The 26,588-nt window shown below is 41.1% G+C and overlaps 1 protein-coding gene across 4 annotated transcripts in view; it reads left to right on the plus strand.

The window, feature by feature from the left end:
* The first annotated feature begins 7,256 nt into the window (after positions 1–7,256).
* The window catches only part of arhgef37 (Rho guanine nucleotide exchange factor (GEF) 37), a 29,962-nt gene continuing 10,630 nt past the window's right edge, over positions 7,257–26,588 (plus strand). Inside the window, exons 1-10 of one of the 4 annotated variants that reach the window (XM_052154359.1) lie at positions 7,257–7,435; positions 14,827–15,143; positions 16,449–16,578; positions 16,951–17,098; positions 17,294–17,493; positions 18,041–18,171; positions 18,384–18,488; positions 18,795–18,902; positions 21,798–22,115; positions 22,796–22,927. In XM_052154359.1, the coding sequence (XP_052010319.1) occupies positions 14,838–15,143; positions 16,449–16,578; positions 16,951–17,098; positions 17,294–17,493; positions 18,041–18,171; positions 18,384–18,488; positions 18,795–18,902; positions 21,798–22,115; positions 22,796–22,927 (1,578 nt within the window). In that variant the 5' untranslated portion in view covers positions 7,257–7,435; positions 14,827–14,837. Of the gene's footprint in view, positions 7,436–13,640; positions 13,839–14,826; positions 15,144–16,448; positions 16,579–16,950; positions 17,099–17,293; positions 17,494–18,040; positions 18,172–18,383; positions 18,489–18,794; positions 18,903–21,797; positions 22,116–22,795; positions 22,928–26,588 lie in introns of those variants that run through there. The other 3 variants (XM_052154361.1, XM_052154364.1, XM_052154360.1) reach the window with 3 other exon arrangements.

Raw genomic sequence — 26,588 nt, forward strand, 5'->3', positions numbered from 1 at the left:
TTTTATTTGACATGGATATCCCTTTACAGCAAACAAACCACAATAGCCTCACATCAGCTCAAAGTGGTTGTTCTCATCACTCAACCATTATTCCTGGAAAACAACCAATTAACAATTGATGGGACATATCTATGCAAATGCAGGCCGACTGGGCTGGACTTCAATCAATGCTGGGTTGATCCAAAATCAATGACACAGCTAACATGTTTTAAAAGGCTCTGGGTGAAGCCCAGGGCATTTGTGCCAGCCACCAGATAATTTTTTGTCATGGGGAAGTGAAATGGAGCCTCACTCACAAACCCAACAACCCCTTCCCATTTTTGCAGTTTTTTCTGTTATGACCTATTTGTCTGACCACAACCATGTCTGAATATGCATACTTCTGTGTTAGATTAAAAAATGTTAAAAAATACAAATGGAACCTGTGAGGCAGGTGACTATAGGTATCACAATGTAAAATAATAATAATAATAATCATTTTCCTAATTATTTTTATCCTGTTGGAGTAAAGATATCCAAACAATTACAGTAAGTTAATTACTTTTTTTAATAAAAAAGTATTATAACTCATAACAATTTCAATTCTTCCGATTACAGTTGCTGAATTTTAATTAAGTTACAGGGCTTGACTTGACAATAAGGACTGCCTGATGGCCCGGGGTCACTGTGTGAGAGATTCAGGACAGTTACTAGAACTATCACTTGCCCGATCGGGACAGTACTACAAGTTAGTGCAAGCGGACCACCAGCAAGAGAGCACTAACAATCTGGCTTTAGATATGATGTGCTGGATGAAAAGTAATAAACTCTGTCAAACCTCAGTTATACATGTGGCTGGAAATCTGACGTGTACACTAAATCAGAATCAGAATGAGCTTTATTGCCAAGTGTTCTCACGTACACAAGGTGAGAGGAGAAACAAGTGCACACAGAATATTAAAGTGAGACACAGAATATAAAACAAGGTAAGAGTATAAATAGACATACAAATAATAGGATATATAATGTAACAGAATGGCGTATGCACATGTGCAACTGGTAATGTATGTGCAAGGTAGGGGTATGTACATTTAGTGAATTAAATATGTGAATTTACATATGTACATAAGATATATGTTTACATTATTGCACTATGGGGGGAGCCCTGAGGCAGTTTACATGGTTGTCCATGTGCTGAGTGCTCAGTACCGCCAGCCAGAAGACAACTGTTAAAAAAGGGAGTGTGCAAGGTGTGTGGGGTCCAGAGTGATTCTACCTGCACATGCCCTCACTCCAGAGACGTACAGGACTTGGAGGGCGAGCAGGGGTGCACCAATAATCCTCTCAGCAGTGCTGACTGTCTGTTGTACTTTTCTTCTGTCAACCAGCCAGTTATAGATGTACACAGGACAGACTCAATGACGGCTGAGTAGAACTGTGTCAGCAGCTCCTGTGGCAGGTTGAACTTTCACAACTGGCAAAGGAAGAACAACCTCTACTCAGCCTTCTTCACAATGGGGGGTCTATGTGGGTCTCCCACTTCAGGTCCTGAGAGATGGTAGAGCCCAGGGGCCAGATTCACAAAATGTTCATAAGAAGAAATTTCTTCTTAACTACCATTTTCTTCTTAATTTGTAACTTGAGAAAAAAGTTAAGAATATGTTGTATTCCCGAATAACCTTCTTAAGAATGTTCTTATCTTTTTTCTTAAGATTGTTCTGTCTGGAAAGTCTGGAATTTTTTTTTCTTAAATATCGTCGCAAATAACATCTTAAAGTTAGGATAACCTAACAGTTGTCTTAAATCCTAAAAGGTAAGATGTTTAATGAATTTACTGGGTTTTTCATGTTGAGTCTGAAGTCGCAGTGGGCTGGTTACATAGAAATGTACGGAGCCCCTGAAGTGACCTTGCAAAAAAAACTTCACAGAGACTTTCGCGTGCGCACGAAAAACGTTTGCATGAGAGCATGGATGTGCATTATTTTATAGAGATATATTTTAAACTTGGCCTTCAATACAAAGACATTACTGTCTATGACATTTGTAATACTGTCATGGCTGAGACACGCTTTGATCTTCCAAAGGACACTAATCAAACAATAGACTTGTACTTGCATTTAAGGAATGAGATATTAACCTTATTATAAACTGTGCTTAGCATGTTTCTTTTATCTGAAATCCATATATAAAATGTATATATTCATACTTACACTTATAGTATTACAAATGTCATGGACAGTAATGTCTTTGTATTGAAGGCCAAGTTTAAAATATATCTCTATAAATTCATGCGCATCCATGCTCTCAGTATCTTTGAGTAAATTAATGATGGCAATGACACAATCGGAAAAGAGCTATACACACACCGGAAACTGTAAAGCATGTGCACGAGAAATGTTTCATGTGCGCATGCTAAAGTTTCTCGTGCACACGCGAAAGTCTCTGTGATGTTTTTTTTTTGCACAGGTCACTTCAGGGGCTCCGTAGAAATGTGATTTTAGACCAAAAAATATATATTTTTGACTGTTTTGTGTTTAATTATATTTTTATTTTCAGCTTGTAAACCATGTAAAGGTTATCACCAAATTCAAACAATAAACGTTGTTTTGAAGCTTTTAAATGTGGTGACTAATAATGCTTAAACCCCCCATCCCTATTGGAGTTGGGCACAGCGGAGACAGCCTCATTCACCCTTTCCCATTTACCCGCCTCTTATTTTCTGACATGACATTATTATCAAGCTTCCCAAGGATAACATTTAACTTGCAGTTAGTTCCTCAACAAGAACATCCAGCTCTTGTTTACTGAATTGTTTGTTTCTTTTCTTTTCCGCCAAATTAAATAAAATCATTATAAGTTAGCAACACGGAGAGCTGGGTCAGTTTGGTTGAGAGAAGATCAGGTATGATGCATGATGGTATTGAAGGCTGAACTGAAGTCCACAATTAGGATCTTTACAGTCCCATACTGACAGCATCATCCACAGACATGTTTGCACGGTACATGACGGTTTCATGACATTTAAAACAGTCTTCTTTATATCATCATTATAAAATACCTGTTACATGTCTAATTTCTGGACTGTACAGGTATTTTCTTTCTGTGCTTTGTGCGTCAGTCTGTTTTGGTCTTGTTTGTGTTGTCATAGTTCATAGATTAGGCCTTATATCTACCTACCCTATACATGTTACACGTCTCAACCGATTTAGTAGCAAGTTCTCCTCTCTCAGAATTTGAATGTTTATTACATTCAGCAAATACATTTTTTTTTTAACTCAGAGACTAAATCCTGCTTGTGAAAACATGTGTGACTGAAAACCCATCATTTAAACCACTGAACTCTTCGCTGAAAAACACATTTAAATGTCAGGAAGGCTGAGGTTATATCATGCATTTATGAATTCATGTCTGTAAATTGCTTATACTGTATGTGTTTCATTCAACTTGCAACTATAAATGTGATACAATTTTGGTGAAAATTAACTTTAAAATAAATATTACAAATATTTAACTTCAGACAAATTTTTTAAAGCATGCATGATGGTAAAAACAGCTATTTTCTATTTTGTGTTGGGGCCAGTGAAGATTTTGTATAAACCTGAAATATACAAATAAAAAACCTTAGCATGAGCGCTGTTCATTTCTTTTCAGTACATTACTTGTGTTACATAAAATCTAAAAAATACATTATGCAAAACACATTTAAGACAAATTATGTCTAAAAAAAAAAAGTCTATTTGTGTTTCTATGACAGCTGAAGCATGTGTGTGAGAGATCACTAGAGAGATCACTCAGGTGAGGAAACTGTGAGCCAGGGATCCTCATTTGACCAATTTGTCTTACACTCTCTTTCTTTCAATTCAAGCACATCTGCACCGGAATTGAGACAGGAGAAGGATGTGGACCATGCCTCTGTCTGGCAGGCAAATAAAAGGCTGTCATGATGTATGGTCCTATATTGCAGTGCCAATCAATCTGTCCACCCCTTTAAGGAATGAGCTCAGTGTTTACTCACTATGCATTTCCAGCTAAATGCTAGTCAGCCAGACCACATTAGTGTTCTCATGCACTTGTATTTATGTGTGTGGGCACATATTATGACAAAATCTGACAGAAGCAAATATGAAGTGGAAATATCCATATTAACAATGACAACGTGCCCAATACGAGGCTCTGACTCTGTGAAGGGCGTTATTGTTGGGTATTTGGAGGGACTGTCTGTACCACAAATTTATATGATTGTGTGTGTGTGTGTGTGTGTGTGTGTGTGTGTGTGTGTGTGTGTGTGTGTGTGTGTGTGTGTGTGTGTGTGTGTGTGTGTGTGTGTTTATATGTGGTTTAGTGTAGTACAGGAGGGGAAAAAACATGTGGGAGAGTTGGAACCAGCCCTGGAGTGCATTAGCCCAGGTTCCCTCATTTTTTAAGTTTGATTTCAAAGGAAGCCGAGTCTTTCTTGACTCACTGAACCTGGCTTACCCTCACACAATATTAAAAAAAAAGAATACGTTTCAGTCTATTGGCTGTCACAGAGTATGAAAATCAATGGAGCATATGAAAAGCAATTGAGAACCATATTTCTGAAAAGACTGATAAAATGAAACGCATCTATAGCCTCTTTGGTTTAGCAGCTTAAGCAGTTGAAAAAGAATTGCAGCTTCATTTTTGCTTAGCCCATATTGCCCCCTCCTGGTGAATATATGAACCATAGAAAACATGTTTATTTTCAATCATTATCTGTCAGAGTGAGACTACTTACTGAAATTGACCCCCTGATGAGAAACTAATTTCCCAGTCCTCAAAGGACATAATGGGCAACACTTTACATGAATGACAAATGTGACACATGCATGCTAACAAAGAGTTATTCCAGGTGTTTCTTTTATTTACATGGTTTTGAGCTTATGTTATTCAATATTATGTGCTTTATCTCATGTTGGTTTTATATTAGATTAATAATTATCTTTTAAGTCTCATGTAAATCAGTTAGGGACAAAACTCAAGGTAAAGCTAGGATTTTATTTTAGTACTATATGCAGTGTCAAAGTTTGTAGTAAAACTATCATAACTGTGTAATTTTAATTATTCTACCTCATCTGTTAGCATGATGCCGGTGAATCACGTTGTCTCTTTGTATGTTATGTCATTGTTTTGGTCGATGCTCGCGTCCCTATGGAGTGTGTGCGCCTGATCACGAGCAACAGGTAGATAGCTGTTGAAGATACAGTTCACTTAATGGCCACAAGTGTCATTAATAACAAGGGTTTCTGAAACTTACATACTGCACCTTTAAGTAAAACATTTTAAATGAGGATAAAATTACTCATGAACGCATGAACTCACAGATAAACACTTTGGTAATACTCAAAATTTGGTAATTCACAACGAAGACCTCAACACTTGTTACATGAAACAAGACAGCGGACAAGACAAGGGTAACAGAGGACTAATTGATCACTTTAAGTAGAGGTACATGTACTGTAACATCTTTCAAATGAAACAGATTACATGATATACGTAAATATTACATGGAATTTACAAAAACAGAACCTAAATAATACCTAATTATATTGAAGCTCAGTCAGCGTTTGCATTGCTTAATACTTGTTCTTGTACAAAAGAAACATTTCACAACTGCAGGTCTCTATACCAGGATACCACAAGATGTCTCTGTTTCCTAGCTGATACTCAAGCTCATGCACAGAACACGGCTTTTACCTTGACAACGTGTCCTCTGATTTATCTAATGCTGCTAATGGTGAATGCATGTTGCTGTTTATAAGACTTAGAAATTAGTGTAAAGCCTCTCAAATTCCACTGTGCAGCATTTATCTGGGCAAATAGGAGGATGCAAAAAAACATCTTGGTTACTTGGTTCCCTGAGATGAAGGGAATGAGACATTGCGTGCTAATGCATATGGGGAGTTGTCCTTCAACACAACCTAGTTGAGACCTATCTACAATAATGCCAGTATTGTAATATTGGCTATGGTGTTTGAGCCCAACCCTTTTAGGTGCAAAGCTGTCTGCTATAAATGCAGGTGCACTAACACCATTCCTCAGAATTTTCTAACTGAGGGACAAGGAGCATTTCGCTCGCACCTCAGAAGAACTCTGAGTCTTGTAGTGTGGCCAGCATTCACAATGTCTCGATACCTATAACTCAGAGAACCGAGGTTACTTACGTTACACTTGCTAATGCATATGGGGAACAGAATCCCATCACGCCACAGTACACAACATAACTTTCCAGAGAGGAAACATGATGCGGGATGGCGACTGACATGAGTCGCTCACTGTCGCAAAATGTATTGCATGGGAATAATGTGAGACACAGAAAACAACATGTTGAACAACATTTTTAACAACATTCCTTTCCCGACAAACAGCAGTGGGGAAGAGGGGAACAGTATTTTGTGTCAGGAGCACTTTGCTGCGTGGGCTGCCTAAGTTTGGGTCATGGCTTGCGAGGATTTACCAGCGGCTCGGCGGCGATATGTGGCTGAGCTGAGGTAGCTGGTGTGGGGTTTTTAGCCAGGCACTGGACCGAGACAGAGTGGGAGCGAGCCGGTTGTGATGAAGTACTGCTCTGTTTTGGCATAAAATATCTCATAGCCTGTGAATGTTGCTGAGTTTTGACGTAGCGCTCAGCAATTCTATTCACAGAGCCTCCGAAAAGGCCGGCTGGAGACACCGGAGCATCAAATATAGTAGCTTTTCCCACATCACGCATTTCTGTGAGGGTCAGACAGATGTGATCCAAAAACACCAGGTTGCTCATTGATTTTCCAATGGCCTGTGCAGTGACTATCGTGGCTCACAGCGCTAATATATTTGAGATATATTAATTTATATTTAACACAATATGCAATTGTTTTGTAAGGATACACAACACCTGCCAAAGTGCTGTGGGGAATCATGATGCTGAAGCAGCAGTTCAAGTGGAGAGGTGGGGTGCGGAGAGTCTTCTCCTTGCCCTGAAGGTTCCGCCCCGCTGACTAGTGTAGTCGACATCAAAGCAGTAGAGGGATTCTAGATGAGAGATGAATCGCTGTCTTGAAGGAAGACAATTCTGAGGAACTTGTTTGTGCACCTGCTTTTATAGAGGACGTATTAGAATATTGGCGTTACGGTAGAGAGGTTTCAGCATAGTTGTGTGGAAGGACAACTCTCCATATGCGTTAGCACACAATGTCAAGTGTACTGAGTATGGAATCTATGATATCATTCTTCACATGAATGCAGCTCACCAGAGGCATGATCAGAATGCGTGACGCAGGGCATGTTCGCGAACCTGTTCTTGAGCGCGATAGCCGTAAGATCAGACTGGAGAGTTCAAAGCCGTCATTAGCCAATATAGCTTTAGATTCTAGTTATTTGCCTTTTACAATGTTAACGATGCTCATACTTAAGATGTTTTATTGCTCTGCGTCTACGGGAACTCTTTAGATACAAACAGGTGAGATACAAACATATCGTTGACTTATTTAGTTCTACATTAGATTTTACGTTAAGTGATACATTAACAACACTGATCTTTTGCCATTTAAGTTTTTTTTCCTGTACGTGTTGACTTGTGTCCATTTATTGTCAGTTAGAAAGTAAACACGAATGTCATGAATGGATTTATCAAAATATGGAGGGCTTATTTTATTATACGAGTTTTATTGTGCTGTCCATTACTTTTATATAAGTGGTTGGTGTTTCATTCTGGCACTTTGTAGTTATTCACAATCATGTTTTCTTCATATTTGCTAAGTAAAGTTTGTTGGGTAAAGTTTTTGGTTCGATATTCGTTGGATAATCAGTCTCTTACCCGCGGTCTCGGCAGGCGACAATTTACAAAGATATCACTAGCACAGTTGGGTTAAAGGGTATATTACCATATAAAATCATTGCACTCAGAACAGTCAACGCCTGGTGTGGCTGAAGAATTATGCTTGAAAACGCTTGCCTAGCGTATGTAAGGGACCATCTGCAAATTCCACACACTACGTTAAAACATAGGTGGTGTCCAAACGTTCATTCCATGGACGTGCAAGTTATGCATATAAACCCAGTAAGGCACATATTCACAAGCTGCTATTGGCCAGACTGACTTACTACAGATGAAATAATAACAGTATTATGATATGAGTAGTAGGCTACACATAGTTTATTATATATATTTATTTTTAAACGTTCATTACTGCACGTTGTTGACGTTGCTTGCGCTTGATGAAATGATGAGCGAGGAACAGGCAAAATAAACGGAGGATTTGGTTGCAAAATGAAATGCATTGTCAGTTATATGGAAATATTTTGTCTACAGAAAGGATAATGTTGACCAAAAACAGGTACTTTGTCGAGAGTGTCTTGCAATTGTTTCCACAACACGAGGAAACACAAATGTCGAGAGCAAAACCAGATCTAAATGTCGTCCAAAGCAAAAAACAATTTCAGATGCCTTTGCCAGTGTTACACCATAAGAAAAAGTTTCCAAACGGCAGAGAAAAATCACAGATTCAATAACATTTCATCTTGCGAAAGACATGGTAACAATTAACACGTTTACCAAAGAGGGTTTTAAAAACATGATCCGGTCGCTTGACAAGCGGTGTGTAAAACACTCAAGGTTGGTGTATAGCTGCATTTTTTAATTAAAATTTTCCATGAAGATGCAGTTCCCTACAAAATCACCCCAATCATTCTAGAATAATTCATTCTTCTCAAATAGAGCTATTCAAGTCATCTGGCGAAGTCATCCTGTATTTTTTCATATCGCAATATATATCGCAGAAAAACTAAATCTCGCAATGTCAGTTTTTTCCAATATCGTGCAGCCCTACTTAATTGGCAATCCTACCCTCTCCATGAACACAGACTTATGAAAACCTGAGTTATATGTAGTGTCAACAAATGATACAAAAAAATGTATTATAATAATGTACAGAAATGTAAATGAAACAATCTGTACCATGTTGTAATATAATTTTGGATCTGTTCCCCTGGGGGTGGAGACAGGAAGGTTGCTGTCCTCACACAGACCTTGCATGGCTGCATGGATTGACCAGAAAGGCCAAGAACAGAACCATACATCCAACAGATTGCTTCAGCTGTCAATAAAGTTATACACTTGACGGAAGTGGTGCTAACTGAAACAACCATCTATTTAAACAGCCATTGTATTTCTTCAGTAACCACCTTAAATAGTATCACTCAAATAACATTAATTTGTAACAATTTATTCTGTTATTTTCTCTTACAAAACTACTTACAACACCAACCGGGTCCCACACGTTCTTTGAAGAAGAACTTGAATTAATTTAAATTTGTCTTTAAATAGTAATACAATTATAATAATTATGATAAGCCATGTTGGTGGAAATGTTTTACATTTATTGAGGGAAAAGTAGAGCATTTCTGAAACAATTTATGACAGTATTAAAATGATAACTTCAATCATTTTACAAGTTATTGTATACAAACTAGGGCTGTCGATTTAACGCGTTAATTCAGTGTTATTAATTTTATAAAAAATTATGTGGTAAAAAAATTTACGCAATTAATCGCAATGCCCCCGGACCTTAATAAGGAAAATTCATGAGAAATGCAAATGCAAACCACGTGTTTACTCAGAGGGCAGTAAGTGAAACTTCAGCTGTGTGGTAACGCACAGTTTATACAGTGAAGAAAACAACCATCCAGCAGACAACACAAACATTCATTACATTCTTGCGTTCAAAACACTTGATGGAGCGCAAATTCGAACTAAGAGATCTCAAGCTGTGTTCTAAGTATTAAACGTTATTTAACTTGACACAGTGACCTAAAAATGTATGTTTACACAAGCATGTCTGACACAGGTGTACATTGACTGGTCCTTAAATAAGCCCTCATAATAAATCTCGAACTGATTGACAAATTCACTTGTAGTAAGTCAGTCTGTCCAACAGCAGTGTTTTTCCACGATAGAACATGCAAGTCAGTTGAATGGATGCTCAGACGCCCGTGACGTTTTAGCGCAGTGTGTGGATTTTTTAGACAGTCCCTTAAATACCTTAGGCGAATATCTAACGAACTTGCAACCAACTTGCAACCAACCTCACTATTTTAGTTTCGTGTTATCACGAAAGTTGTGCCACTGAACTAAACAGATAGTGTGTAGTGTTAACTTTTCTCAGTGTTATGGTACTAAATATACCGAAAAAACACAGGAAATCCCAACATTTCATACAACCGCTCTCCGCTGAACATCGACGGCTCCTTTGTGGAGATCGTCAAGAGCACCAAATTCCTTGGTGTTCACGTGGCGGAGAACCTCACCTGGTCCCTCAACACCAGCTCTATTACCAAGAAAGCCCAGCAGCGTCTCTACTTTCTTCGAAGGCTGAGGAAAGCACATCTCCCACCCCCCATCCTCACTACATTCTATATGTAGGGGGACTATTGAGAGCATCCTGAGCAGCTGCATCACTGCCTGGTTTGGGACTTGCACCGTTTCGGAACGCAAAGCCCTGCAGAGGATAGTGAAGACAGCTGAGAAGATCATCGGGGTCTCTCTTACCTCCATCAAAGACATTTACAAAAAAAAAAACTGCATCCGCAAAGCAACCAACATTGTGGATGACCACACACACATTTGGCAGTTTTAGAAACTGTTATCTTTTTTGCACAACTGTGTACTGGTCGGCACTGCACTGTCTCTTACTGTGCCTATTGTCCTGTTAATTTTTAGTCATTTATTGTACTGTCCCGTACTTTTTGCACACGTTTGCATGGGCACTTCATATAGATATGTTATTTAGTCTGTGTAGTCTTATGTGGTTCTGTGTTTGCCCTATGTTGATTTATGTAGGCCATGGTCCTGGAGGAACGTTGTCTCGTTTCACTGTGTACTGTAGGCCTACTAACTGTATATGGTTGAACGACAATAAAAAAACTTGACTTGACTAAAGACAGCAGTCTGAAAGGATTTTGGTAGTTTCACAACAACTCTGGAAATATTTCCAAATTGTGATTTTAAGAACAGTAGGCCTACATTGAAAAAAAGGGAATAATAATAAAATGCTTAGGCCCCTAATGAATAAAATTGACTATTCTTAAAAATTCTATATATTTATATATATATATATATATAAAATCTGTAGTAATTTTTTTAAGCAATATCACACAAGCAAGAGTGCGATTGTAATGCTGTGTAGCTGACAATGGCAATGACGAAGACGATGTGTAGGACCCAAGTGCAGATTTATTACCAAACCGATGTTGATACAAAAAACCCTATCTATACCTGTGAGCATGAACTAAACACGTGGACTAAACTAGACATAATCTGGAAACAGGAACTAGAAACTGGACTAAGAATAGGACATGACTAGGGCTACACAAACTAACAACATCACTAGACCTAAGTTACACAAGCTAATTTCAAAACTAGAGCTATGTTACACAAGCTAACATCAATACTAGACAAGAAACAATGGCAAACATGAGGGTTAAAATACATGGACATGGGGAAACCTAAGCCAATGAACAAACAGAACTCTAAACAAGATAACAAGGCAATGAACTAAAACCAATGACAAACTAGAACTGATAAAAAATAATCAAACAATGAACCAATGAAAACAAGACACATGAACACCGAGGGAAAACAGGACATCACATGACTAGGAAACAGGAAATTAACAAGAATTTCAAAATAAAAGTACACTAACAAAAGACAACCGGGAATGTGACAGCGATATGGCCCTACACCAGCACTGCTGTGATTTGGCCACAGGCGCGAGGCCGCAGGCTGAGTGCCGTAGGTAATCACAGCGATGCTGATTTAGGGCCATATAGCATGATTACGAGTGTGATATTGCTTATATACAACAGTGCAATGAACAAGTAAATTTACAAAAATGAGGAAATACTGAGTATGGTCATAAAAATGTATTTGTACATGGAACTACTTTATTACGTGGCGGATCAGAAAGGGCCGTTGCTGGATCACACCAAATGATGCGTCCAAGCCTTTGTTAGTAATTCAAAAATGTCACTTCAGAAATAGTATCATGGCTTGTACTGTTTCTTACAAGTTATTGGATAAACAAGGATATGTGTGTGTGTGTGTGTGTGTGTGTGTGTGTGAGACAGAGAGAGAGAGAGAGAGAGGGAGAGATGGAACTTGTGCGATCACCAGTTACCACACCCAAGCAGAAATGCTGTTTCTGGAGATCCGCTTTCTTGGTGGAAAAATAGCTGTCCAAGCAGGGGTAATTTGGGGTGGCTGTTGGTAGAGTGGGTTGGCCACTAATCGCAGGATTGGTGGTTTGAATCCCGGCCCACACGACTCCACATGCCGAAATGTCCTTGGGCAAGACACTGAACCCCAAGTTACTCCTAATGGCAGACAAGCGCCTTGCATGGCAGCTCTACTGCCATTGGTGTATGAATGTGTGTATGAATGGGTGAATGTGTCACAGTGTAAAGTGCTTTGAATACCGTTAATGTTAAAAAAGTGCAGACCATTTATTAACCATTTAATTCTCCCTATTTCGCAGTAGCCGGTGCGCAAGCGTCTTTCACTATAGAAACCGCTATGTCCTCCGCCATTTTGAACAGTACTTTTTCTCCAATGTGGAAACCCCAGTAAGAGGTAAGCGCCTCTGGTTGTGTAATTAATCAGTCTGTTATGTCACTCAGCTGTTATGAGCTGTAATTTGCTGAATTTGTTAGTTTAAAGCCGTTTAACAATTTCTAGCTGTAGTCGTGTAGTAGTAATACGAGGAATCACGGAGCGCTGTTATATTTACAATGACTTACAGATTCACTTCAGGTCACCTACTGGCTCATATTACACACAAAAATGATCTTCTGTCACCACCTGCTGGCTAACATGTGTAATGTAAAACAATTAAATAAAAATACATGTAATAAATCATAAGTAACTCGTAACACATATGCACTACTCTTACACTTTTGTTTAGAACAGCACGAACACAAGTGGAGTGATACACACACAGTGAAGTGTCGGAGTGCTGATGGTGTCAGACCATCAGTGCTCATGGAACATCTCTCGTCCAATCAGATTTGAGGGCCGGAACTAACTGTTGTATATATTGTGAAGATATTTATGTATATATATATACATAAATATCTTCACAATATATATATATACATAAATATGTTCAGCTTAAAAATAATGTCTTGAAATTGCTCTTTCAGAGGGCTTTCTCTATAAAGTAATTTTTAAAAGTATTTTCCAGTAATCATGACTGAATATCATTAGTCCAAAGGTGTGAGAACCCTGCCTTATACATTCATATATCAAATTCTAATCTTAAATCTACAAAGTACACGTTGTTTATTTGTCAACACATTTGCATTATTGCTACTACTGTAAGAATGTTAATGCGGAATGGCTTTTGCCATTGTAAAACTTTTAGGAACTCTTTGACTATAAAGTTGCCTACTTATTTCCTGACCACATGGGGCTTTTCTTTTACTGCAGCTGAGTGTGTCATTGAGCATGTACTGTGCACTCTGGCTCAGTTTTGATCTGATGCTAGCCAATTAGCTTCAACTTGAGCAGGCGTCACTTCCTTCCCAGTGGCTAGTGTGGTCAATCCGTGAATACATCAATGTGAGTCTTTGTATTTGCAGAGGTCCTATCCGAATTTCCGCTGCTAAAATCCCACCTCCCCTGACTCAGTCCACAAATCTGACCCACCCATCCCCCCCTTCCTCACACATCTGTGCCACATGAGGCCCTGCCGTGTGACTCAGTAGACAAACTTACACCAGTCTGAGTGTGTGTCAGGCTTTCCTCAACAGTGCACCTCACTTTTCCAGCACAAGGGAGACCCAGTGTTAGTCTATCTCAGTCTAGAAAGGTAATGATGCTCTTTGAATGTTGTCTTGGGATCGGTCTTGTCGTTAACCTGTCATTTCTGTATTCTTTCTTAAATAGAGTTTTTTCATACTGCAGTGAACCACTGTTAGGGATCTCAGTCAGCAAATGTAAGTGCTGCAGTACATGCTGAGTTTGTGGTTTTCTGTTTGAATGTGCTGGCCTTGAGCTCTTGTTACAAATGCACTGTTGCTTTAATAATGGAGAGTTTTTTGCTTACAGCTGTTTATCTACATTTTGATATTACTCTTTTATGCACATGGGTGCAGTTAGAATAGGAAATGGTAAAAGCACTGATAATGTATTATAAATATTTAATTGTCTTCAGTGTCTGAATAAATTTTATAATCTGTTTGTTTTGGCAGATTTTAACCTCAGTTGCAATGATTTTTGTTTCACAGATAATCTATAAGTAAATTATGTTAGAAGAAACTGCATTTTTATTCACAATCAAACGTAAACACTGGCTTTGGTAATCTTTTGGAAATTCTAAGGGTCTTATTTAGACACATGGTGGTGTTACACCCCTCGAGCAAACAACAATACTGTGTACACAGCCCTTTAGGACCATTACTCTTCCTTTATGGGTGGTCCTTATAATGTGTGACAGCAGGATTTAGTTTATGTGTTGAAAATCTTAGAGATTTTTACATTTTGTTGATGAATGACTTCATCAAAGTTGAGTTCATCCACTGAGTTGAGCTTAAGTCATTCATTTTAAATGAGAATTTGTTATTTGAGGCGATATAGGCTACAGAGACTGTTACCGATGCAACAAATTTGAGTTCTTTTTCAATACAGCAACTTGCCAAAATCCAATGTTTAATCACTATCAGTTTGAAAACTCCTTAGTTTTTACAATATTTTTTGGAAATGGGTCCTGGTTCTTCCCCAACTCCTGTGGTGGAGTTATGTCTGTGTTTAGTATTGCTTGTGTTCTGGTATTGCAATCTCTTCTATTGGTATTTTAGACATCCCCACTATGGCCAATTCCCTGAAGTCGATTTTGCCTCCAACAGTGAGAGTGACAGCAGAGGAGGATAAAGCTGGGGAGATGGGAGAGCAGAAAGGAGGTAAAGAGATGGATGACACCATGGAAGAGCCCACAGAGGAGGAGGATGAAGAGGAGAAGAAGGCACAGTCTGCTGCAGAGGAGGCTGCAGCCAGAGAGAGGGAAGCTCAGAGGCAGTTCATGGCTATTGAGGAGATGGTGCAAACAGAGCAGAACTACCTTAAACATCTGCAGCTCTGCACAGTCACTGTCCACAACAACCTGCAGAAACTACAGGTATACATGTTCTTTAGATAATAAACACTTGCACACATGAAATTAGTGAAATTGCCATAAAAATACCAGACCATCTTTTCCGCGTAAGGTCAACCAACAGCTTTCAATATTTTAAATAGGTATCGCTACTATTCACACCTCCTTCAAAATGGCGTACTGTACGTAAATGCTCTCTGATGTCATTCTCCCATCAGAGCATCCAAACCTGTTCTAAACTGTGAACGTTACCACATTGTTCGCACATACCATCAATACAGAACTTATCTGGTGATTTTACCACCCCAATTCTCAACTCATTTCATGACCAAGCAAATCTGGGAATTATTTGTATTTTATGATCCAGCAAAAACATGACATGATATACTTATCCGTTACGTTTTTTTTGACATGTCGCAAACTCTACCCACAGCAATTACATCAGTAACTTCTAAACAGAAATTCATCCACCCAAAAAGTAGTCCCACTTCAAAAGGACAATTAAGACACCTTAACAGTTCAAATATAATAACTTTTACAGTTGTTTTCATGTAAATGCTTTAACAAAAATATGAGCGTTCCTGTTCACTTGCCCCATAAACGTCCATTGTAAGTGCATTATTGCACTTAGATTTTTCCTTTGTTTTACAAACTTAGGTACTAGTCAAAATGATTTGCTGTGACAGTATTTCCCTGAAGTTATTGATTGGAAACAAGCTGTTAAATTTACACCAAAGGCTAATAAGTGTTATTTTAGTGTTATGGCAAAAGCTTTAAAGTGATTTATAAATAAATAATTTAATAAATATTTGTTATTAAATATGTATAAATTATAATGTATGTTAATATCAGTGCTGTCAGTTAATACAAATTTGTATCGAATTAATTACATGATGTGCAGATTAGTTAATCAAATTAAATGCATATCAATATATACAGTGAAAGTCCTCCAAATATTGGTAATTTAGAATTGTATAATTATAAATATTATATATAATAAATATTATAATTCAGACAATTTAAATGCATTTCATCATACAACAGACAAGCAAAGCATTTAGACAAAAAGTGTATTTAAAAATATTCATATCTGATAGTAGGAACATTCTTTATTACAGGTTGGGGAATGATTAATTGTGTAATTTAAAAATAAAAAGTAATTTTTCTTTCAATCACAGCAAATTAATGTTAAATCGACTGCCCTATTTAATATGCTATTTGTTGCACCATTTTTTATATTTTTTGATTTTGCAGTATTGCAAAAACAAATAATTTGAGAAGTATAATCATTGTAGGTAAATTACTTTATTTGGTGTTTTCCCCCTGCAGCCTCCTCCACCAAACCTGAACAATATGTTCCAGCACATAGATGAAGTGACCAATGTTTCCAGTAGGCTCCTGAGTCTTCTAGATCAGGCAAAGATACAGCTTTGCAACCCAAAATACCTAGAAACTCTCTGTGAGTATGACTGGTCAGACTGGAATGTCAGGTTCACTTTCAGTTTTCTTACATCAGCTCTAGATGCTGTTCATGTGACATGCCAACTGATCAGTTTAACATCAAAATATTTTTACTCTTGATCTCATGAATGAAGAATCCAGAACTTGAACTGCAAGAATTTCAAGGTACTTGTAATAGTAATGAATGAGAATAGAGGAGTAGAATGTTTTGTGTAATTCAAGATTGGTCTGAGCATGCTGGTTTAAATCAATATTATTTGTGTTGTCTTTGGCAAAAAAAAAAGTATGTCTTTTTAACTCATGATTTAGTTTTGTAATTTTTCAAATAAAATGTATACCATCTAAATCAGAGCTTATACTGTCTCTTTAGGTGACTCTTTCCTGAGTCTATCTCAAGACATAGAAATGGCTTATAAGGAGTACCTGGCCAACTACAACAACATCACCATTCTGGAGAAGAGCTACAAACAGAAAGAAACCCTTTGGATTGAGATTGTTAAAATCATCAAGTCATCTGCGTAAGTTCATAAATCAACATTTTATATTTCACAGCCCGAAGTATAATTTTTACATTTCTGACAATTCATTTATTATAACCTGTCTGACCAACTGTTAAACTAATTCAACACTGGTGAGAGAGTTTCTAAACAAAACACCAGTGTAATAACCAACATTCAGGTCATTTTTGACCCCTGATCTCACTTGTCTTGCAGTCCTGATGTGAATGCATCTACTCTGAGTTTCTTCCTGGTGATGCCGGTTCAGAGAATCGCCCGTTACCCCCTGATGCTTCAGACCATCCAGAAACACACAGACCCACAGCACCCTGCCTACTCCATACTGGAGCACACCGCACACACTGCAGTCCAGATCAACTGCAGGATCAATGAATACAAACGCTTCCGTGAAGTCGGTAAGGATGCATTTTTCTACACATTTCTTAGACGCAAAGCAGTACCATTACAAAAAAAACTGTTGTTACTATGTACATGTCGTTAGATAAATAGATGTTATATACGCATCTGTTCAGTAATTACATTGATTTAAGTCTCACAAGTTTTAAGTACAATAACATGGTAACATCACGGTTCATTGAAAGTCAGGCATGACTAAAGCAATGATGACGTGTAGTTCAGCAAGTGAGTCAGATGTTAATTCAGTAACTGTCCTGATGGATTCAGTCAAGGATTAGTTAGAATGATTTAAACTGATTACACAGGGGTTTAAGAGTCTTTTTGACCATTTAATTTAAAGAACCAGCCTGTAAGAGTCTCACAACAATGCTATGGAGAAATGTGTCATCTATTTATTTTCTTTGTTGTGTTTCATATATCTGACTCTTTCAAATCATCACATTCAATTCAGACTGCAAGCTCAAAACTAATATAAAATGCTTGACTTTAACTTGATGGAATTACATCTTGATTTGTTTTATTATTCTCATTCTCTGACTGTCAAAGCTGACAAGTATAAGAAGATAGAGAACCTGACCATCAAGGACAAGATCAATCGTCTGAGTGGCCACAGCATTGCCAAGAAGACAGCTCGGCTAAGCCAGTACATAAAGCACGAGACAGGAATGGTACCAAAGGTAATTATGTCAGGAAGCATGACTACATCCAAGAACAATGCTTAGAGTAGACAATGGAACAGGTTGACGTGTTGAAAGAACAGCATTGTTTCCATACCATCTCAGACACCATTGTCAACATTTTTATCACATGTTTATGCAATTTTGCAATTGCATATTCCTTTATAAATCACCACACTTAAGTCATCCTTTGTAATTTAACCATGTAATAGCTGAAGGATGAAGAATTTGATGCCCTTGCCGGATTCTTCTATGTGCTGGAGAGGGGTGTCTCAGAGCTCCACCGTAACATGGAGGCTTATCTCCACCATTTGCAGGTTTGTATTGATTTCCTTCCTGGATTTACCATTCATCATCTTAATGACTATAGTTGTATACTAACAAAGAGCTGATGTTTTCATTTGTTTTGGTGTTCCCTCAATGTGAAGACAGTATGACCAGGGATCAACCTCTTAAACATTGTACATTGTTATTGCAGCTGGTAAATGAAAGGAAAATCTGTAGGAGGTTGATCCCAGGGCAGGAGGATGGGGTTTCATAAGGTTGTGAAGGTCAGATGATGGCTGTGTGCTTTGGAGAGTTCTTAAAGATTTATTTAAGCATCTAAGCTCTTGTGTTTTCAGAGATTTCTCAGCTGCAGACCAGAAGAAGCAGATCTTGATCTGGAAGGCGATTTACTGTTCTCTAAAGAAATCACTGTGGCACTCAGACAGTGGATATACCCTGCATATGTAAGCCCTTTAAGTAGAGTACAATTGACATGCTAAAGAGACATTCACTATTGTTGAGAATTATTCAGTTCTTTTGGCTGAAAAAAAAAAAAAAAAGAATCTGCAGTGATGTTTAAGTACAGCTCCATGCTTCTCATCTTTTTCAACCAAAATACTTAACAAAATCATTCACAGAAGTTGAAAAAAAAAAACACAATATAATTTCTAATAAGAAATTGAGTATTTCCTGAGCTTTATTTTTAGATGCTCCATCAAACCTGTCTTGCAAAGCATTATTGTATAAAAAAGGCAACTTTTAAAAGAAATGCGATTGCAAAATAGACTTTATTAATGGTCATATCTAAATGGTAACCCTCTTACTGTGAAATGCCTACCCCTAACCTTAACCCTACCTACTTTATAAACCTAAACACTCACAATACTTTTGAGAGTGTTACCATATACATTTGAAGTCAGAAGTTTACATACACCTAGTTTTTCTCAAGTCCTGAAATGTAATCGTTGAAAACATTGCTTGTCTTAGATCAGTTAGGATCACTACTTTATTTTAAAAAAAATTAAATGTCAGTATAATAGTAGAGAGACTGATTTATTTCAGCTTCAATTTCTTTCATCACATTCCCAGTGGGTAAGAAGTTTATATGCACTTTGTTATTATTTGGTAGCATTGCCTTTAAATTGTTTAATTTGGGTCAAAGCTTCTCACAATAAGTTGCTGGAATTTTGGCCCATTCCGCCAGACCGAACTGGTGTAACTGGTTTGTAGGCCTCCTTGCTCACACATGCTTTTTCAGTTCTGCCCACAAATATTCTATGGAATTGAGATCAGGGCTTTGTGATGGCTACTTCAATATCTTGTCTTTGTTGTCCTTAAGCAACTTTGAGGTTTGAAAAAGGGGTCCATTTGGAATGGTCCATTTGGAAGACCCATTTGCGAACAAGTTTTAACTTCATGGCTGATGTCTTGAGATGTTGCTTCAATATATCTGCATAATTTTCCTTCCTCATAATGCCATTTATTTTGTGAAGTACATCAGTCCCTACTGCAGCAAAGCACCCCCACAACATGATGCTGCCACCCTCATGCTTTATGGTTATGATGGTGTTCTTCGGCTTGCAAGCCTCACCCTTTTTCCTCCAAACATAACGATGGTCATTATGGCCAAAAAGTTACATTTTGTTTCATCAGACCAGAGGAAATTTCTCCAAAAAGTAAGATCTATGTTCCCATGTGCACTTGCAAACTGTAGTCTGGCTTTTTTATGATGGATTTGGAGCATATTCTTCTTCCTTGCTGAGCAGCCTTTCGGGTTATGTCGATATATTACTTGTTTTACTGTAGATATAGATATTTGTATACCTATTTCCTCCAGCATTTTCACAAGTTCCCATGCAGTTGTTCATTTACGTTCATCTCTATGAAACAGAATACGTCTTCCTCCAGTGCGGTATGATGGCTATGGGGTCCCATGGTGTTTGTACAGATGAATGTGGTGCCTTAAGGCATTTGGACATTGCTCCCAAGGATGAACCAGACTTGTGGAGGTCCAAAAAATCTTTTTGATTCTTTTGATTTTCCCATGATGTCAAGCAAAGAGGCACTGAGTTTGAAGGTAGGCCTTAAAATACATTCACAGGTACACCTCCAGTTCACTCCAATTAGCCTATCAGAAGCTAATTGGCTAATTGTCTAAAGGGTTTGCATATTTTTCTGGAATTTTCCAAGCTGCTTAAAAGCACAGTTAATGTAAAAGCACAGTTAGTGAATGAAAACTTTTGACTCACTGTAAATGTGATTTAGTCAATTAAAAGTGAAACTATTTTCTGCAAACAATTGTTGGAAAAAAATACTTGTGTTATGCACAAAGTAGATGTCCAAAACAACTTGCCAAAACTATAGTTTGCTAATATGAATCCTGTGGAATGACTTCTACCAAAGTGTATGTAAACTTCTGACTTGAACTGTAGAGCCATATTCAAAATTATACCAATGAAAACTAGATGGGTAAAGTTTGCAAAAAAAAAAAAAAATATTATGTTGGCATGACAAAGCCTTGTCTGAAAGTTCTAAAGTTTAAACTAGTTTTAAAAGTTTTCTGTTTGATGGTTAAACATACATTACAGTAAGACAAACTGCTATGTAGATAGAAACTGTAGATAGTCAGACAAATTCTCATAGAGAGAGCGAGAGAGAGCAACTTAAAGCAAACTAAATACCTTGCATGGGTTTGTTTACATCTGAGTTTTTGACATTTGGAGTTCAAGTTAATGAGCATTCCATTGGCCAATTTTAAAATTCCATCAATGCAAGTGTGCGGTGCGAAAACCATAAGTCCAATCAGATAGACATAGAACACTATTCCAGAAAATTTTGAATGTCTGTGCCAAGTTTGGTGGGTGTAATTTGAAAGGATGAGTTAGTGATACAAATGTTGATCTTAAATTAGTGATTTTGAAAAAAAACTTAAAGTTTGTAGAATAACAGTATTTTTGCTTCTTCAAGCCAACATAATGAGGTTGTGAGGAATAAAAGTACATTCCATTCAATATGTCATACTGTTGTGTACCTTAATATTAGGTCCTAGGTCACAGTAAATTTGCATAATCCATGTTACTTCATTAGGATTGTGTTTTTTTAACTGAAAAGTTCTGGAAAGATGTATCATTTGAAGAATGGATTTTACTATTATATCTCACAACCTTGTTTTCGTACATATCAAGTTAATTATACCATGACTAAATTCTTGTACACCAACATTTGTCAAGGTATTGTCATGATACAGTATCCCCCCGTTCATCACTGTCTAACCCTGATGGAACCAATACTGCTAAAAATATTCAGTATCATGCCTTGTAAATTCACCTTTTTTCTTCCACCAATATTGTTTCTTAAAGGAGACGCGTTTGACAACTTTAGTCTATAAGCCCTTGAGCTCATTGCGGGAGCTGATGGCGGGACCACGAAACCTCATTTGCAAGCGTCAGGACAAGCTACTTGACTACGAGCTGATTGAAGAAAAGAGCAACCTGAGCTTTGAGGAGCAAGCCATAGCCAACACCTACAAGACAATGAACACACTGCTGTTGACTGAGCTGCCGCAGTTCAATGGGAAAGCCCTGCAGCTCCTATGGGCCACACTAGAGGCCTTCAGCTGTCTGCAGAGAGACCTGGCGGCTGATATGGAGCAGCTGGTCACTAGCTTTACCCATCAGGTACTGAGTGGGGTAAAGAAGGCAGAAAAAAGCTATATTTTTTATATGAAGGCATTTCTGAATGAAACAGGTTTCATTCAGACCAAGTTTCAAGTTCAAATTAAATCATGCAATCTTTCTAGAACAAATTAAATTTAGATTTAGAGATAGCCAAGTGAATAGTTGATGAAACGTGTGCGAAATGTTCCCTAGACTTCCAATGAAGGTTGGACCTGAACCATATCTAGGGACAGGAATATCATAGCGACTTGGGGCTCAAGATATACGCAGTGAAGGATATGTATACACTGCTTTAAAAAATGGACCAGATTAAGGGAGTTTCCGTATACATGGTTTTACACAAACATTGTATTCCGACTTGCCTTGATGCATTCCTTAGAGGCTTACTGTATTTCAGAATAAGCTTTAGCTATCTATTTCTGCTTGCTAATTGAGGATGAACATCCAGGATTATTCACATGGTCTTTTCCATTTCTATTCATGTCAGTCTTGTCTTTCACAATTCTAAACATTCTCATGATTTTAGTTACACTTGAATATCTATCAGTTTTAGGAGATTGCTGAACATTCAGTGCATTAGTCCAGAGGATGCCAGACAGTAAACATGTGGTTGGAAAAGTGTTATTAAATTTAGATTTTTGCAGGCTGGCAGTGTTTATGAATCCCTCTTTGTCGCCCAGCAGCTCCCACACAGTTATTTGGAGGATGGTGAGTTTTGGAAGTGGGCGGAGTGTTCAGTTCAGGAGGGTTGGAGGAGGATGGAGAGTCTGTGTCAGAGTGCTCAAGATGAGCTCAATGCTTCCATTGTGCAGGTCAGTTCCAACATAGAGACATAATATTGTCTGTTGCTGGGTGGAGACTTGTTTCTAAGGAACAGTTTGCCCTGGTGCCTGTGGAAAGTAGTGGAATTAAACCATAAATACAACCATTCATTTAACTTGATATACATACAGTAATTTAGCATCATGTGTTTTGCATCAATGCAGCTGTTAATTCTAAGCATGCCTTGGTCAAATATGTCCTGGAATTACTGTATTATAGCTGACCATAAACACTAATATAGAACAGAAAATAAGGCGGGCTTGGGTTTAATTTCAGGGATTGGATTCTGTGGGTTATTGTAACGGTTACCTTGTCTTGTTTTTTCCATTGCCCTTTGTTTGTCATTTTTGTCACTTTTGTAGTTCCTTAGTTTTCACTTTTGGCACCCTTGTAGCTCCTTAGTCTTGTTTTCCCTCGTGTTCACTGTTCATTGTTTTCACCTGCCCTTGTTAATTTGCCTTTGGTTTCTGTTAATCACCCTGTCATCTAGTTTGTGTTCTGTTTGTTCATTGGCCCCTTTGTCCCATGTTTTTGTATTTATATCCTGGTTTTTGGTTCACTCCTTGTCTGTTGTTGAATGTTGTTGTTAGCCTGGAATGTTTCCCCTGCCCGTGGTTTTCCTCAGTCTTGTGTTTATTTCCCCATTGAGGGTTTTTCCTTTGTTCCCGTATTTTCCGTGTACCTGCCTTGTTTGCTTTGTTATCAATAAAAGTTGAACCGCATTTGGAACCGCATCTCCTCATCTGCCTTCGCTGCCTCATTCATAACAGAACGACAGACCACTATGGATCCAGCAGTTCAATGGGCAAATTACCACCTGCTCTGCTTGAGGCAAGAGGACCACCCTATAGAGGACCACATCCACGGCTTCCTTAAGCTGGCGAGTGTTTCGGATTTCCCGGACTACTCACTGGTGGTCTTCAGAGGCAATCTGCACCCCGCATCGAAGGAGCAGCTGCCACAGGCGACGCGTGGCTGGACCCTCCGCGACTTCCTGGTGGCGACCCTACTGGTGTGCGACTCACCGCTCGTGGTGGGCGTTGCTGGGGGGGACCCTGCCTCGCCATCCGCAGTGCGTGTCTCTTCGGCCACCCCCGGCGCCCCCTGTGACACCAACTCCACCTGTCAACGAGGTCGCCCTCACGTCAGTCGCCTTCCGCGAGCCAGCGCGGCCCTCTTCGTCTGCCCGGAGGAGGGAGAGAAGACGGGCTTCCGCCTTCCGGCCCATGCCTGCCCGGTCTTCGAGCCAGCGCCCACGCCTTCCATGGTCAGCGAGCCAGCGTCCACGCCTGTCACGGTGAGCGAGCCAGCGTCCACGCCTGTCACGGTGAGCGAGCCAGCGTCCACGCCTGTCACGGTGAGCGAGCCAGCGTCCACGCCTGTCACGGTGAGCGAGCCAGCGTCCACGCATGTCACGGTGAGCGAGCCAGCGCCTGTAGCCTCGACCGTCCCTGAGCCAGCGCCTGTAGCCTCGGCCGTCCCTGAGCCAGCGCCTGTAGCCTCGGCCGTCCCTGAGCCAGCGCCTGTAGCCTCGGCCGTCCCTGAGCCAGCGCCTGTAGCCTCGGCCATCCCTGAGCCAGCGCCTGTAGCCTCGGCCGTCCCTGAGCCAGCGCCTGTAGCCTCGGCCGTCCCTGAGCCAGCGCCTGTAGCCTCGGCCGTCCCTGAGCCAGCGCCTGTAGCCTCGGCCGTCCCTGAGCCAGCGCCTGTAGCCTCGGCCGTCCCTGAGCCAGCGCCTGTAGCCTCGGCCGTCCCTGAGCCAGCGCCTGTAGCCTCGACCGTCCCTGAGCCAGCGCCAGTAGCCATGACCGTCCCTGAGCCAGCGCCAGTAGCCATGACCGTCCCTGAGCCAGCGCCAGTAGCCATGACCGTCCAAGAGCCAGTGCCAGTAGCCACGACCGTCCAAGAGCCAGCGCCAGTAGCCATGACCGTCCAAAGGCCAGCGCCAGTGGTCGCGCCCGTCCAAGAGTCCGAGCCTCCCGAGCTTCCTAGAGCTCCGCCTTCCGAGCCTCCCGAGCTTTCCAGAGCTCCGCCTCCCGAGCTTTCCAGAGCTCCGCCTCCCGAGCTTTCCAGAGATCCGCCTCCCAAGCTTCCTAGAGCTCCGCCTCCCGAGCTTCCTAGAGCTCCGCCTTCCGAGCTTCCTAGAGCTCCGCCTTCCGAGCTTCCTAGAGCTCCGCCTTCCGAGCTTCCTAGAGCTCCGCCTTCCGAGCCTCCCGAGCTTTCCAGAGCTCCGCCTTCCGAGCTTTCCAGAGCTCCGCCTTCCGAGCTTTCCAGAGCTCCGCCTTCCGAGCTTCCTAGAGCTCCGCCTTCCGAGCTTCCTAGAGCTCCGCCTTCCGAGCTTTCCAGAGCTCCGCCTTCCGAGCTTTCCAGAGCTCCGCCTTCCGAGCTTTCCAGAGCTCCGCCTTCCGAGCTTCCTAGAGCTCCGCCTTCCGAGCTTCCTAGAGCTCCGCCTTCCGAGCTTCCTAGAGCTCCGCCTTCCGAGCTTCCTAGAGCTCCGCCTTCCGAGCTTCCTAGAGCTCCGCCTCCCGAGCTTCCTACGGCTCCGCCTCCTGAGCCTCCCACGGCCCTGCCTCCTGAGCCAGCGCCAGTGGTCGCGCCCGTCCAAGAGTCCGAGCCTCCCGAGCTTCCTAGAGCTCCGCCTTCCGAGCCTCCCGAGCTTTCCAGAGCTCCGCCTCCCGAGCTTTCCAGAGCTCCGCCTCCCGAGCTTTCCAGAGCTCCGCCTCCCGAGCCTCCTAGAGCTCCGCCTTCCGAGCCTCCCGAGCTTTCCAGAGCTCCGCCTTCCGACCTTTCCAGAGCTCCACCTTCCGAGCTTTCCAGAGCTCCGCCTTCCGAGCTTTCCAGAGCTCCGCCTTCCGAGCTTTCCAGAGCTCCGCCTTCCGAGCTTTCCAGAGCTCCGCCTTCCGAGCTTTCCAGAGCTCCGCCTTCCGAGCTTTCCAGAGCTCCGCCTTCCGAGCTTCCTAGAGCTCCGCCTTCCGAGCTTCCTAGAGCTCCGCCTTCCGAGCTTCCTAGAGCTCCGCCTTCCGAGCTTCCTAGAGCTCCGCCTCCCGAGCTTCCTACGGCTCCGCCTCCTGAGCCTCCCACGGCCCTGCCTCCTGAGCCTCCCACGGCTCCGCCCCCAGAGCCTCCTGAGCCTCCTACGGCTCCGCCCCAGAGCCTCCTGAGCCTCCTACGGCTCCAACTCCAGAGCCTCCTATGGCTCAGGCCCCAGAGACTCCAAAGCCTTCCAGGTCTCCGCCCCCAAAGCCTGCTACGGCGCCGCCTTCCTCAGCTCCGTCTCCTGAGCCTTCCTTAGCTCTGTCCTCAGAGCCTTCCAGGCCTCCTGACCCGGCCCCTGTCCTGTGGCCTCCTCCCAGGGTCCCTGACCCGGCCCCTGTCCTGTGGCCTCCCCCGGGCCCCCTGACCCAGTCCCTGTCCTGTGGCCTCCTCCCAAGCCTCCTGACCCAGCCCCTGTCCTGAGGCCTCCTCCCAGGGCCACTGACCCGGCCCCTGTCCTGTGGCCTCCTCCGAGGCCCCCTGACCCAGCCCCTGTCCTGTGGCCTCCTCCGAGGCCCCCTGACCCAGTCCCTGTCCTGTGGCCTCCTCCGAGGCCCCCTGACCCGGTCCCTGTCCTGTGGCCTCTTCCCAGGCCCCCTGACCCGGTCCCTGTCCAGTGGC

Source organism: Xyrauchen texanus, chromosome 23 (genome assembly GCF_025860055.1).
Source record: "Xyrauchen texanus isolate HMW12.3.18 chromosome 23, RBS_HiC_50CHRs, whole genome shotgun sequence".
NCBI classification, from domain to species: domain Eukaryota; kingdom Metazoa; phylum Chordata; class Actinopteri; order Cypriniformes; family Catostomidae; genus Xyrauchen; species Xyrauchen texanus.